The sequence below is a fragment of the Anolis sagrei genome, chromosome 1 (genome assembly GCF_037176765.1).
Source record: "Anolis sagrei isolate rAnoSag1 chromosome 1, rAnoSag1.mat, whole genome shotgun sequence".
NCBI lineage: Eukaryota > Metazoa > Chordata > Lepidosauria > Squamata > Dactyloidae > Anolis > Anolis sagrei.
The window spans coordinates 170,098,667-170,112,884 of NC_090021.1; the positions used below are offsets into that span (position 1 = coordinate 170,098,667).

Below are 14,218 nucleotides of genomic sequence, written 5' to 3' on the forward strand. Positions count from 1 at the left end.
TTCAGGTTCCTTCTGAAAACTGCTAGTGTAGGGGCCTGTCGAAGATCTTTTGGGAGGGCGTTCCAGAGTCGGGGGGCCGCCACAGAGAAGGCCCTGTCCCGCGTCCCCACCAAACGCGCTTGCGACGTAGGCGGGATCACGAGCAGGGCCTCCCCAGATGATCGAAGCGAGCGTGTAGGTTCGTAAATGGAGATACGGTCACACAGGTAGGACATCCCAATATAATGTGTAGTTGGCTCTCCACATTTAAAGGCTGAACTTTAGAGGATTTGATTGCTTATAGGATTAATTGATTAATATGTTATGTCTAGACCTTCCAGTGTCATTCTATGGTTTACTTCTGGTGGAAGTTGATCATAGAGCTGTGCTAGAGAACCTAGAGGTTTGTAGAGAGGTGTTTTTTAGGTTGAAAATATAGTGTTCTTTTATTCATGATTTTCCTTCTTTCACGGGCTCCTGTATTTACACAGATGGTCTACATCATCTACTGAGTTATGTATAACTAACCACTGCATCAGACAAAGGCAGAGAAGTGTCTTCTCCTCACTGCGTCATGTGATGGGCAGCACAGAGTCCTCCTGAACCCATCACATGACGCAGGCCTACTTCCGGCAATACGTCAGCAGTTGAGAGAAATGATGCTCTGACTTCACATGTAAGAAAGTTGAAGGACATGAAGAGGAAGCAGGAGACAGTGGGGAAATGTCATGAGAAGGGATACCACAGCCTCCAACAACCCCAACAGTGAGAAATGCAACATGACACAATTTCCCTGCTGTCCACTGCTTTGCAAAGGGTCGTCTGATGAGGCCCTAACACAGTGGCTCTCAGATTGTGGGTCCCCAGGTATTTTGGCCTACAACTCCCAGAAATCCCAGCCAGTTTACTAACTGCTAAGATTTCTGGGAGCTGAAGGCCAGAACATCAAGGGACCCACAGATTGAGAACCACTGTCCTAACAGATAGAAACTGAATTGGGTAGATGAGGTTTGTTCAACTTTCAGACTGAATCTAAGATGGCAATTCCATCCTTCTCCCGTGAGTAAGAGAGGCTGTGACAAGGACTTGTGTTGGGATCCTGCTTCTCATTGCCTTGCCTGTTAGCAGGAATGAAGTGGAAACTTTGACCTCCTCAAAAGCTGTTTGGACCTCCTTCATCCACTCCAGCTGCTGGCTCTTAAGATGCACTTATGTAATTTTACAGTAAGACTGTATAGTCTTATAGAATACAGAACAGATACAATTAAGTATCTCTAGGCAACAAACCCATAACTGCAGCACTAAATGTACACTGAACTGTAGCATTCATATAACAAGTATTCCCAAGATTTGTTAAACCACACAGTCACTCCATAGCTGAAGCCAACTGTTCTTCTGTCATATCTTCAACAAAAACAGGCCTGGCTACCGGTTCTTCAGGAAGAGCTTCAGCAGAACCCATCATTAATAAGGACATCCCATTTTTCATTTTGATGTTTCCCTAATTGTTATCCTTTACAGTTCCACTTTTCACTGCACAAAATAGTGAAGTGGGGGAGGGAAAAGAAATAAAGGGAAAATTAACACGAGAAATATCGGATGAATCTATATTCTTAATGAAAGTGAGAGCACTAAATCCTATCAATTCATTGGAAGCTTTTTGATGAAAACATTTTACAACAACCTGCATCAAAACCAATTCTCTCTCTGTGTGTACTTTCAGCAGGTACACAAAGATGAATCAAACACATGCACTTTTAAACCCCACACGTGTCTGACAGATATGACCAAACAAGGTTTTAAGGCATGTCTATATGAGTTACTAAAGTGGTATCCACAATTTCTAGATGTTGGGATCCAATGATACACTATGTTAGAAGTGTAACATCTGATTAGCCTTTTATTTTCCCTTTTACCAAAATAAACTGATCAGATTCGATTCACGGGTCACAGCTTTTTTAAAATTAAATTTGCTCTCCCTACCGAGTTTACAAAAAGAACAAAACAGCAGTGTTAAATTTATCATTTGGCTTTCTAAGGAAAGGAAAGTGGTTGTCCCTATTGTAAATTATTTATTTATTTATTTATTTATTTATTTAGACAATTTCTACCCCACTCTTCTCACCCCGAGGGGGGACTCAGGGCGGCTAACACAGACAACAATTCAATGCCAACAGTATCAAAACAACAATATAAAACAGCAATATAAAATCCATTACATAACAATTAAACAGTGATATTAATTAAAATTACATAACCACACAGAACAGATCACATAATCGCAGGTCATAAAGCCATTTCCAATTTTCAAACAATCCTATTTTAAATGTTATTTTTTGTTATGGAAATACAGTGTGAGCAGAAATACCAAAATCTGGGGCGGCGGCGGGGGGGGGGGGGGGGACCAAAATTGTCCACATGGTGTGGCTGAACTAGTGACATTTTTACTTTTTGATGGTCCAATATACAAAGACTTTGCTTCATGCACAAAATTATTTAACTATTGTGCATAGAATTACCTTCAGGCTACATACATAAGATATATATTAATACATAAGATATATAAGATATATATGAATTTCGTGCTTAGATGTTGGTCTCATCTCCAAGATACCTCATTATGTATATGCAAATATTCCAAAATCTTTTTAAAAAATCTAAATCTAAACACTTCCAGTCCCATCCATTTCAGAAAAGGGAGACTCTGCATGTGCTTCTTAATTAATTAACTGGACTTATCAATATTATTTAATGGGAAATGGAAATTTGAAATTTCAAATTTACAAATTTACAATATTTAATGGGAAATGGAAATTTCAAATTTACAAATTTCAGTGTAGTAGGTCTTTCCAGGGTATGTATTAAATTCTTTAAATGTCTACTTTTTCATGCCTTCTAGTCCTTTGAAAGAGTTTTGGTGGAAAACAAACTGCATGGCCTTTCACCGGCCCTTTCGGAAGCCATCCAGAGCATTTCTCGCTGGGAACTGGTCCAAGCTGCCTTACCACATGTCCTTCACTGCACGGCCACCTTGCTGTCAAATCGGAACAAGTTAGGTCAGTATTGTTTGACTTTTTCCTAGCAGTATTGTTTGATATTATGCTCTTTCAAGGTTATCCAGAGCTTGGGACATTATGTTTTTGGACTACAATTCCAAGGTCCCCTCCATCCATTATTTTTCCATGACGTTAATTTTTCCAACAGGTTTCATTATTGAGTGTTGCTCAATACAGTATAACAGCATGATTGTATTTTAACTCCCATGATTTAGTCCTACAGGATTCTGGGATTTTGAGTTTAGGGAAGGGTATAGTATTCTCAACCATTGAGTTCTAGTGTCTCCCCAAACTACAAACCCAAGAATATTGTCATGGCAGTTGAAATGAAATATAGCTGTAATTGTGTAGTATGAATGGATTTCGGGAGTGAATTAGTCCACCCTAAGAAGGTATAAGCAATTGCTAGAAGATTTTTGAGATGCTCACTACCTCTCTTTGGCTCTTTTTCTTTGAGGGCTGGAAGACTGAATAGACACTGGCACACTTTTTAGTTCTGTGGGCCAATAGCTGGCAGTTATGCAGAACTTCTAAGAATAATTCAGTATTTCTTTTTGGAGATACTCTGGTTGCTACAGACCAATCTCCCTGTTGTGCCACCTCTACAAAGTTCTGGAGAGACTTATTTTGCATAGAATTATGGAAAAAGTAGACCCCTGTCTGATCCCACAGCAAGCAGGCTTCAGAAAAGGCAAAAGCTGCACATGCTGCAAGTGCTGAACCTGACTCAGCACATAGAAGATGGCTTTGAAAGGCAGCAGATCACAGGAGCTGTCTTCATAGACTTGTCAGCAGCCTATGATACTGTGAACCACCGCCTCCTCCTGAGAAAAATGTATAATATCACAAAGGATTACCACCTCACCCGCCTCATAGGAAACCTGCTACAAAACAGGAGCTTCTTTGTTGAGCTCCAGGGCCAGAGAAGCAGATGGCGGAAACAGAAGAACGGCCTGCCTCAGGGGAGCGTGCTTGCTCCATCCATGTTCAACATCTACACAAATGACCAGCCACTGCCAGAAGGGACAGAGAGCTTCATCTATGCTGATGATCGTGCCATTACTGCTCAAGCAGGGAGCTTTGAGATGGTAGAACAGAAGCTTTCCGAAGCTCTAGGTGCTCTTACTGCCTATTACAGGGAAAACCAACTAATCCCTAATCCATCTAAAACACAGACATGCGCCTTTCACCTTTCAAATACCAAATTTGCAACAGACAAGCTTCCCAAGCTCTGAGGATTACCTGGGAAGGAATCCCACTGGAGCATTGCAGCACACCCAAGTACCTGGGAGTCACTTTGGACCATGCTCTTACCTACAAGAAGCACTGCCTGAACATCAAACAAAAAGGCGATGCTAGAAACAACATCATACGAAAGCTGACTGGCACAACCTGGGGATCACAACCAGACACAGTGAGGACATCTGCCCTTGCGCTATGCTACTCTGCTGCTGAGTATGCATGCCCAGTGTGGAACACATCTTACCACACTAAAACAGTAGATGTGGCTCTTAATGAGACATGCCGCATTATCACGGGGTGTCTGCGACCCACACCGCTGGAGAAATTACACTGCTTAGCCGGTATTGCACCACCTGACATCCGCCGGGAAGTAGCAGCCAATAGTGAAAGGACCAAGGCAGAGACATCTCCAGCTCATCCCCTGTTTGGGTATCAGCCAGCACGTCAACGACTTAAATCAAGACATAGTTTTCTTAGATCTACAGAGACACTCGCTGGAACACCCCAGCAAGCGAGAGTCCAAAAGTGGCAGGCCCAAACCCAGCACCTCAATTCATGGGTGATACCAGATGAGAGACTCCCCCCTGGGCACTCAGAAGACTGGGCGACTTGGAAGGCACTGAACAGATTGCGCTCTGGCACCACGAGATGCAGAGCCAATCTTAAGAAATGGGGCTACAGGGTGGAATCCTCGGCGTGCGAGTGCGGAGAAGAACAAACCACTGACCACCTGCTGCAATGCACCCTGAGCCCTGCCACATGCACGATGGAGGACCTTCTTGCGGCAACCCCAGAGGCACTCCAAGTGGCCAGATACTGGTCAAAGGACATTTAACCAAATACCAAATTTGCAAAATCTGTGTGGTTTTTTTTTCTCTCTTTTTTTTTCTTTTTCTTTTTAATCTCTGTGTTTGTTTTGCTCTGTTAGAATTGTAATACAATGGTTGCTGATGACACGATAAATAAATAATTTGGAGATACTTAAGGATGGGTGACTGCCATCGTCCTATTTCATTACCACTAAAGAATTACAAATGTTCAGTAGCTCATAATCTGTGCATCCTTAGCAATAACTGTACCCACATTCCAAGCATTGTCTTTATAATAGATTGATATACCATCATTGTATCATAATCACATTACCTATACTACATACCACATATTTTACAAAGATTAAAATCATTCCATAGCTTTGAACCATGACAATTAAAGTGGTGTCAAACTGCATTAATTTGCCAGTGTAGTTGTACTCCATGTACAGTGGGAATGTACTTTATTAATTCAAAAAGATTTGCTTTCATCAAACTCAGATTTACCATAGTTACTTTGGTACTGTCCCATTATCCCGGCAGAGGCCACTACGGAGTGCTAGAGAGAGGGGGATTTTACGGGGGGTAGGGGGGTGGAAGGAAGAAGACCATTTCCCCCATTTTTGCTGACTATGCCCCCCACTTCCCCTATCATAAACAAGGGTTGATTCCATGATGGGTGGAGGAAATGTTTGCCATATATGTTTCCATGGGTGGAGGAAATAACAGGAAAACGGGAAAATATTTTTCCTGCTTCAACCCACCCTCTACCCCTAAAAAATTGACTATTCTTACCTCTCTAGCCACCCCCCCTCCCGTGACCTCACCCAGATAATGGAACAGTACAGTTACTTTTTAAAATATAAATGTACAGTATAAAGCAAATCAAGAGTACTAAAACTGCTATGTAATGTTTCTTGTGCAAAAGTAGATAAGTTAGTAGAAACCAGGGTTACTTAATCATAAGCTTAAGAAACCTATTCACTTTTATATACATCAAAGGGGGGATTTGTTATGTTTTTTTGTTGAACTGCCATTTAAATGGAAGAAGTACTCCTGTACATAGCACTTTCCAAGAACAAAGCCAAAAATGCCATCTGTGATTTTATTCCTGCCTCTATCCCCAGCTCCTCCATCACTGTTCAGAGGTTGAGGGAAAAAAGGAAACAATTGCTTGGATTTTTTTTTCAATTCACCCCATGAAAACTTCTGCTTTTCTTTCACTTTCTCTCATATAATCTCATCTCCTTATCTTCCCCTTATTTTATCTATATGCCTGTGTCCTGTGACCTAAACCTTGTAATTTCCCAATAATGAAGGATTCTGAAGATGCAAGAAGTGGGTTTACAAAAAAAAAAAAAAAAAAAGTCAACTAGGCTTTGTGGTAAAGAACCAGATGGGAAATATAAAATGTCTTCACCTGTTAGTACTTTCATGTTCTCTTATGTAATTAATTGATAACTTCATTTATAACTTATGGGAAGCAAAGTTTATTGATTAGTCCACTGACCATATCAACATTAAAAACAGAAACAGAAACTTACACAAATAGACAATAATCACTATCCTAAGACTCCCATAATAGTGAACTAACATACATTCAAACTTGATTAAGTTAAAAGATCATTACAAATATCATCACTAAAATGCCAAGGTAAAATTTCAAGCCACAAAAATTAAAAATGAAGGTTAAAACAAAGGTTAAAATAGACCAGCTATTACACAATCCCAAGCCACTTCAAATATCTGCGTCACCCCTACAGTTTACCTCAATCGCCTCCACATACGCAGTTCTCAGCTGTGTTGCTTTATGAATGAAAAAAGAGCTGTTTGGTGTGTTATCTTAGCAGATAACTTATGGAATTCTGAAATTAAGTTATTGCTGAAATTCCAACTTCAGTCAATCAGTTTGTTTCAAATTGAATTTAATTAAATTTTTCAGTATTATAGAACATATCTATGTTAAAAGATAACTGATTTTAACTACAGCTGTCTCTCCATATTTGAATATTAAGCATTCATGGATTTGGATTATTGGTGGATTGCTGTATTTGCTGCCAGAAGTATTCCTGCCTTACATGAAACTGAACACACACACGACATTTGTAGGTCTTTCAGTGTGATTTTTTGGTCAAATTTAGGCCAAAATTGACCATAGAATTGCACTGGCGGACCTACAAAAGCCTATAGAAGTGTTGGATAAAAAAATATGTTTGTGGCCACTTTCACAACAGTTCTCTGTCACCAACCTCAATGGTGATGAAGTGCCAACCCTATTTTGTTTCTATTTTTGAGCAACCAACACTATGTGTTATATTTAACAAATAATAATTTACACCTCTACTTTCAAGGATCTGTAGTACATTCCAGAAGTTAAATCCACGCATAGCATTTGACATCTGTAATATCAATATTTGCTCCCATAATCTATAATAAAATATTGATACATCATAATGACCAAGACCTTCTAAAGATACAAGATGTGTGTATATTTAAAAGTGTCAAAATACAAGAGTAATAAACTAGAGATTGGGTTGTTGTAGGTTTTTCGGGCTATATGACCATGTTCTAGAAGCATTCTCTCCTGACATTTCGCTTGCATCCATGGCAAGCATCCTCAGAGGTTTTGCCTGCATCTATGGCAAGCATCCTCTCAGGTGAAATGTCAGGAGAGAATGCTTCTAGAACATGGCCATATAGCCTGAAAAACCTACAACAACCCAGGGATTCCAGCCATGAAAGCCTTCGACAAACTAGAAATTTTTGAAAGAATATGGGAGTTTTCAAAACATTATCCATGTCATCAAATAAACTTGAAAATTATGTATCTCCAAACAGCAGGCCAGCTCATGGAATTATCAGGCTAGATGCAAACCACTAAACCTGTATTGTACTTGGATCTTGGAAAGCAAATACTCTGCTATAAACCCATTTATCCCTTTACAAGTGACCTGACACATATGTTGGACTGTACATAATGCTGTATTTTTCCTCCTAGGTCATCAGGACAAACTTGGAGTTGCAGAAACAAAGCTCCTTCACACACTCCACTGGATGCTCTTGGAAGCGCCTCAAGACTGCAGTAATGACCACTATGGAAGTGGAGGAGGAGACCGCGGATCCAGCTGGAGGGGAAGCAGTAGTGCTTTCATTCACCAGATTGAAAACCAGGGATCTCCCGGGCATTCAAGGCGGGACAGCATCAATGAAGAAGAAGAGAATAACAGAAGGAAGTTCTTTCAGAATTCCATGGCCACTGTTGAGCTCTTTGTTTTCCTGTTTGCTCCTCTGGTTCATAGGATTAAAGTAAGTACTAATGTCAAGTGCACAAGAACAAGGACTATGTCTCCTCTCAGCCTTCTCCTGAAGAAGAGAAGGCCGAGAGAAGACATGATAGCCATGTATAAATATGTGAGAGGAAATCATAGGGAGGAGGGAGCAAGCTTGTTTTCTGCTTCCCTGGAGACTAGGACACGGAACAATGGCTTCAAACTACAAGAAAGGAGATTCCATCTGAACATTAGGAAGAACTTCCTGACTGTGAGAGCTGTTCAGCACTGGAAGTCTCTGCCCCAGAGTGTGGTGAAGGCTCCTTCTTTGGAAGCTTTTAAACAGAGGCTGGATGGTCATCTGTCGGGGGTGCTTTGAATGCAATTTTTCTGCTTCTTAGCAGGGGTTTAGACTGGATGGCCCATGAGGTCTCTTCCAACTCTAGGATTCTATGATTCTAAGAGGGTTTAACCCAAATTTCATCATCACAGTTCTGAATTCCTGAATTATTGTGAAGGTTAGCCTGCAAAATGCAAATTACATAAATTTCATCTTTGTTTATTATGGGCCTAGACCAGCATAAGGAGTGTGATGTACAGCCAGATAAAAGCATAATATATTAAAATCTAGCTAAAACACAAGATACTATTTTTTTTTTAAAAAAAAGGAAAGAAAATCTGGTTGACACATTCAGGGAATATGAGGGAGCACAAGAAGTGTGGGATACAGTCAGACACAGTTCTAGAAAATGAAAGCATTAAACATATTTGTAGGTCCAATTCTCTGATAAGTTAGAATGCTTTTGTGTGATATCAGTCATCATCTGCCACACATAATTTGGCAACATTATAGGTTGTAACAGAGTTGATGTCTGGCAGCAACAGGGTGGTGTAAAATTTGTCCTGAGCACTCTGGGAAACAAGATACACACACTATTTACCATTCTCATTGAATTTATCAAATATATGTGCATATATATTAGTGGAATTAGAGTCTAGTTTGTGGTAGAATGTAAATTAAAAGACGGACAAACTGTATCTAACCTTGAATGTCAGCATTTTCTCCCTCTGTGCCTGAAAGGTTTTTGTATCTGTCATAGTTGCCTCAGAGGCAGAACCTAAACAGTGAGACTGTTTACAAAAAATCTCTTAATTTTCTGACTTCTGTACAACTGTTAAATGCACAGAACAGTTTCAGAAAGAAAGCTGTCAATCTTAGGGCTGCCATATGAGGATGATCCCAAGCCCTGGGTTTTCAGAACCAAACCTGGAGACCTAGTGAGAACCCCTTGTGATCTGACAGGCTAGAGGACTGGTAATGGTTTTAGAAACATATCTTAAGTGTGCTATTGAAATTTTTAAAAGCCCAAGATTATTAAATGTGGGATGATCACATGTCTTTCAAGACATCACTCTCATCCTGAGAATTCTCCTCTTTGCCTAGAGATGAAATTTAGGGCTAAGCCTGTAGATCTGGGCAGTACTTCTGCAAGTGTTGTGACCTGACATTCTTAATTATTCAGTCTCTTTTCTTTCTACTCTTTCTAGTGACTGATGAGATCCACAGTCCATTTCCACGTCTATTTTCCCCTTTACCCATTACCTTGGCTCTGATTCCCTTCAAGTTCACACAAAGACACGTGCAATCTCTGGAAGATCTACAACCATAATGTTAAGAGATTATAATCAGGGGGCTTTGCATCTTCACCACCCTCTCTCAGTCACATCTTCCATTTCATTTCCATTTGTTGTGACCTCTAATTTAGGAAACAGTTACTCTCTAAACTGGAATTGCAAACCCTTTTTGGACATTTTTTCTGGGGCGGGGGGGGGGGGGAGTATTAATTTGAAAGACTTGTTTCTGAGATGTAACTTTGGCTGTTCTTGATTACTGTAAATGAGCATCTATAACAGGGGTCCTCAAATTAAGGCCCGAGGGCCAGATACAACCCTCCAAGGTCATTTATCCAGCCCTCGCTCATGGTCAACCTAAGTCTGAAATGACTTGAAAGCACACAACAACAACAACAACAACAACAATCCTATCTCATCAGCCAAAAGCAAGACCACACTTCCCACTGAAATACTAATAAGTTTATATTTGTTTAAATTAGTCTTCATCTTAATTATTGTATTGTTTTTAAGTGTTTTTGTACTACAAATAAGATATGTGCAGTGTTCATAGAAATTCATTCGTGTTTTTTTCAAATTATAATCCAGCCCTCCAACACTTGAGGGACTGTGATCTGGCCCTCTGTTTAAAAAGTTTGAGGACCGCTGCTCTATACCCTTTAATAGCAGAACCTTCATAGTGTTGACAGGGGACATGTTTTTCCTGTTAGGCTGAAAGTATTAAGCCATTAGAAAGTGACACATCGGGCAGTGTCACCTTTTAGATAGTGACACTTTTCAGTCAAGAAAACAGTTTGAAACCTGGGTGCTGCCATTGAGGGAGGGAGACCATACAAATTGGGAAAGGCTGAAGTTCAACAGAAACGAATGTGATGTTTTTGCTTGCGAAATGTCTTCAGGTGCATGTTTACTGGTGCTTTATGCTGAAGGGAATGGTAGTAAATCAGGGTTGAGTTCAAGTAGTTGAGTTCAAGTAGTGCCCAACTGATTCCAACACTACTCACCATGCAGCCACCATTGTCATTTTTGCCCTTTCAATCCTCTCTTAGCTTCAATCCTTGTCACCTGCACACAACACATTTTATGGATACGATAGATCTCTAATGCTTGCTTTTGAAGGAAATTCTTCCTGTTTAGGGAAGTGAGGAATGTATAACAATAATATTTGTCTTCTCATTCTCAGCTATTATTTTGAGTCAGGAGAGGAGAATCCCTGGATATTATCATATTAGGAAATACTCCATTTTTGAGGCTGCTGGAGAATGATTTTGAACAGTTCCCATCACAGGAAGTTTGCCCCATCTCGCCAATATTCCATCAGAATTTGTCTGGAAAACAGATTATCTACACATGGTTTTTGAAATGCTATGGCTTCTGTGGCTTAAGCACTTTTTATGTGTGATAGGAAAATCTGTATGCATCCCATCAGCAGCAATGCTTTTTAAAAGGTCATAGAGTGATGTAGGGGGTGTTTTGAATGCCTTGGGAGGAGTCAGCCTTGTGTGGTGTGATGAGTCAAAGCACAGTATTTTCAAATCATCATAATAATAATAAACAAGTGTGATGAGGAGAGTATGCATCCCATCTCAATACAGTATGCATCAAATCCTTAAAAAACATGTGATGCATATTGATATAATCAGATTATATCCCAATATGATATGATCCCCTGTCTCCCAATCCTAATCCAGACCCCATTGTCCCCAGTTTGTTCAAAGAAGGCATCATGATCTCCAAAGCCCCAATACCACTGCAATTGTGAGAGTTACAGTTAAACTTAGAAGGAATAGGAGGTCCAATGTGGATGAGAGATGGTTGTGATCTGTCTCTGTGAGAGCTGGTTCCACAACACCACCAGCAAAATGAAATGATGAATCAGCATTGCAAATGAGGAATTCAGTGCTGAAAAAGATAAAGCAATACTCTTCTCCATTGAATTACTTTGGCAAATCCAGATGTTTCTTTGTGTTTTCTAGGAATCTGATCTGACCTTTCGTCTAGCCAGTGGCCTTGTTATTTGGCAACCGATGTGGGAGCATAGGCAACCTGAAGTAACAGCGTTTACTGCACTGGTTAAGCCCATCAGAAATATAATTACAGGTGTGATTGTTTTGTAAATGTACAAATGTTAAGAAATTGATTTTTTCCCATCCGTGTAGATACAGCCATTCGAGTGCATATGATTAGTGTATAGGATTTAGATTTTATTTTAGTTTTTTCCTAAATACCAATTGCATGCTGTAAAAAGGAATGAAAAATAATAGAACAGATAATTTTGGGAACTGTTACTCAAAGGCAAGCTCCAAAAGTCAACCTTGGAACAGCTTCACCACCCTCCCTCCCTTTTCCCTTTTCTGGGTTTGCATATTGAAGATTCTGGTCTTGCATTTGTCGCAACCTTGGTCATGGGACATAAAACTACATTCCTGCACATGATACAGACATTGTATTCTTGCATGATAAGAAAAGTGTATTTCATTGCAGATAAAACCTCACACAAATCCTCATGTTCTCATTCAATTATTCATGCTTGCCTGAAAAGATCATGAAGATGTGCATCTTTGTACCTATAATTGCTGTGTAGAACAATGAATTTCAGCAGCTTTTAGTTGTCGTCTACAAGCTTATCTAAAGTTTAAAGTGTTATCTAAAGTTTTAGAGGCAGGTCATAACTCTCTGCTCACCCACAATATTGTTTGCTTTTAATATAACTACAGTAAACTCAAATGCAGTGATTTCTAGTGCTTTAAGCTATTTATTATTTATTTACTTACCGCATTTGCATACTACCTTTCTCAGCAGAGGCGACTCAAGGCGGTTCACAGTCAGCAGCAATTTGATGCCATAACAGATATCAAAATACAATTAAAACCATTATAAAAACAATTTAACATTTAAAATGTAATATAAAAAGCAAATATATCTATAAAAACAAGATCCTCAGTGTCTCCTTACTAAAATCGTTGTCCAGTTGCATCGGCAGTCATTCCATATATTCATTTACGTCTAATTATGCTCCAGTAGAAAAAGTTTGCTCAAAGAGCCAGGTCTTAACCATTTTGCAGAATGGTAGAAGGGAGGGAGCTGATCTTATATCCTTGAGGAGGGTGTTCCATAGCCGAGGGGCCACCACTGAGAAGGCCCTGTCTCTCGTCTCCGCCAAACACATCTGCGAGGAAGGCGGGATCGAGAGCAGGGCCTCCCCAGATGATCTTAAAACCCTAGATGGTTCATAAGAAGAGATATGTTCGGATAGGTAAGCTGGACCAGAACCGTTTAGGGCTTTATAGGCTAAAGCCAGCACTTTGAATTGTGTCTGGTAGCAGACTGGCAGCCAATAGAGCTGGCGCAACAGAGGAGTTGTGTGCTCCCTGAGTGCCGCTCCTGTTAGCAACCTGGGTGCCACTCATTGAACCATTTGGAGCTTCCGGACAGTTTTCAAAGGCAACCCCATGTAGAGAGTGTTGCAGTAGTCTATATGGGATGTAACCAGAGCGTGGACTACTGTGGCCAAGTCGACTTCCCAAGGTATGGGCGCAGCTGGCGCACAAGTTTTAATTGTACAAATGCTTTCCTGGTCACCACCGAGACCTGAGGTTCCAGGCTCAACAATGAGTCCAGGATCACACCCAAGCTGCAAACCTACTATGGCATATTAATGAAAGGGAATAGCAGTTTTAACTGTAATTTTTTTTAAAAAAGCTTTCTAGATGTTTGCTTCATTTAAAATGTATATACATCTGCAAGCAGTTCAAGGCCTTCCTCTGCCAATAGGCTTTAGGGGAAGGGGAGGCACTGGGGAGGGTGGGATGGGATTGGTGGGTGGAGATGAGTTTTAAAGGCCATTTTAATGTATTTGCTGTATTTTAATTCTGTTTTTACCACACTGTTATTTATTTAATTGTTTTTTAACTTTTGTATTGCTCTTTTCAAAATGTTTAGTGTGGAGAGATGTTAGCCTCCTTGAGTCCCCATGGGGAGAAAAACAGGATATAAATATGATGATGATAGTCCAGCCCAAAAGATACAAAAGTTTGATTCATTTAGTTATGTTTTAACAAGCACTTCAATATTCCAGCAAAGAGAACCTCTCCAATCAAAAATCAGACTCAGACATGTGAATCTCCAAATCTGGATGCTGGCCGCTCAGAGGTAATAGCCAAGGCTGTACAGTTGCATTGTGTGTTTGAGGACCAGGAGGATGAGTTGAAAGATCTGCATTGGGTAGAAT

The 14,218-nt window shown here is 40.1% G+C and overlaps 1 protein-coding gene across 11 annotated transcripts in view; it reads left to right on the top strand.

The window, feature by feature from the left end:
* The window catches only part of UNC80 (unc-80 homolog, NALCN channel complex subunit), a 180,294-nt gene that overhangs the window by 16,498 nt on the left and 149,578 nt on the right, over window positions 1-14,218 (top strand). For all 11 annotated transcript variants that reach the window (XM_067470300.1, XM_067470309.1, XM_067470302.1 and 8 more), the window contains exons 3-6: window positions 2,879-3,035; window positions 8,085-8,392; window positions 11,964-12,087; window positions 14,066-14,139. In XM_067470300.1, coding sequence (XP_067326401.1) covers window positions 2,879-3,035; window positions 8,085-8,392; window positions 11,964-12,087; window positions 14,066-14,139 — 663 coding nt within the window. The remainder of the gene's footprint in view (window positions 1-2,878; window positions 3,036-8,084; window positions 8,393-11,963; window positions 12,088-14,065; window positions 14,140-14,218) is intronic.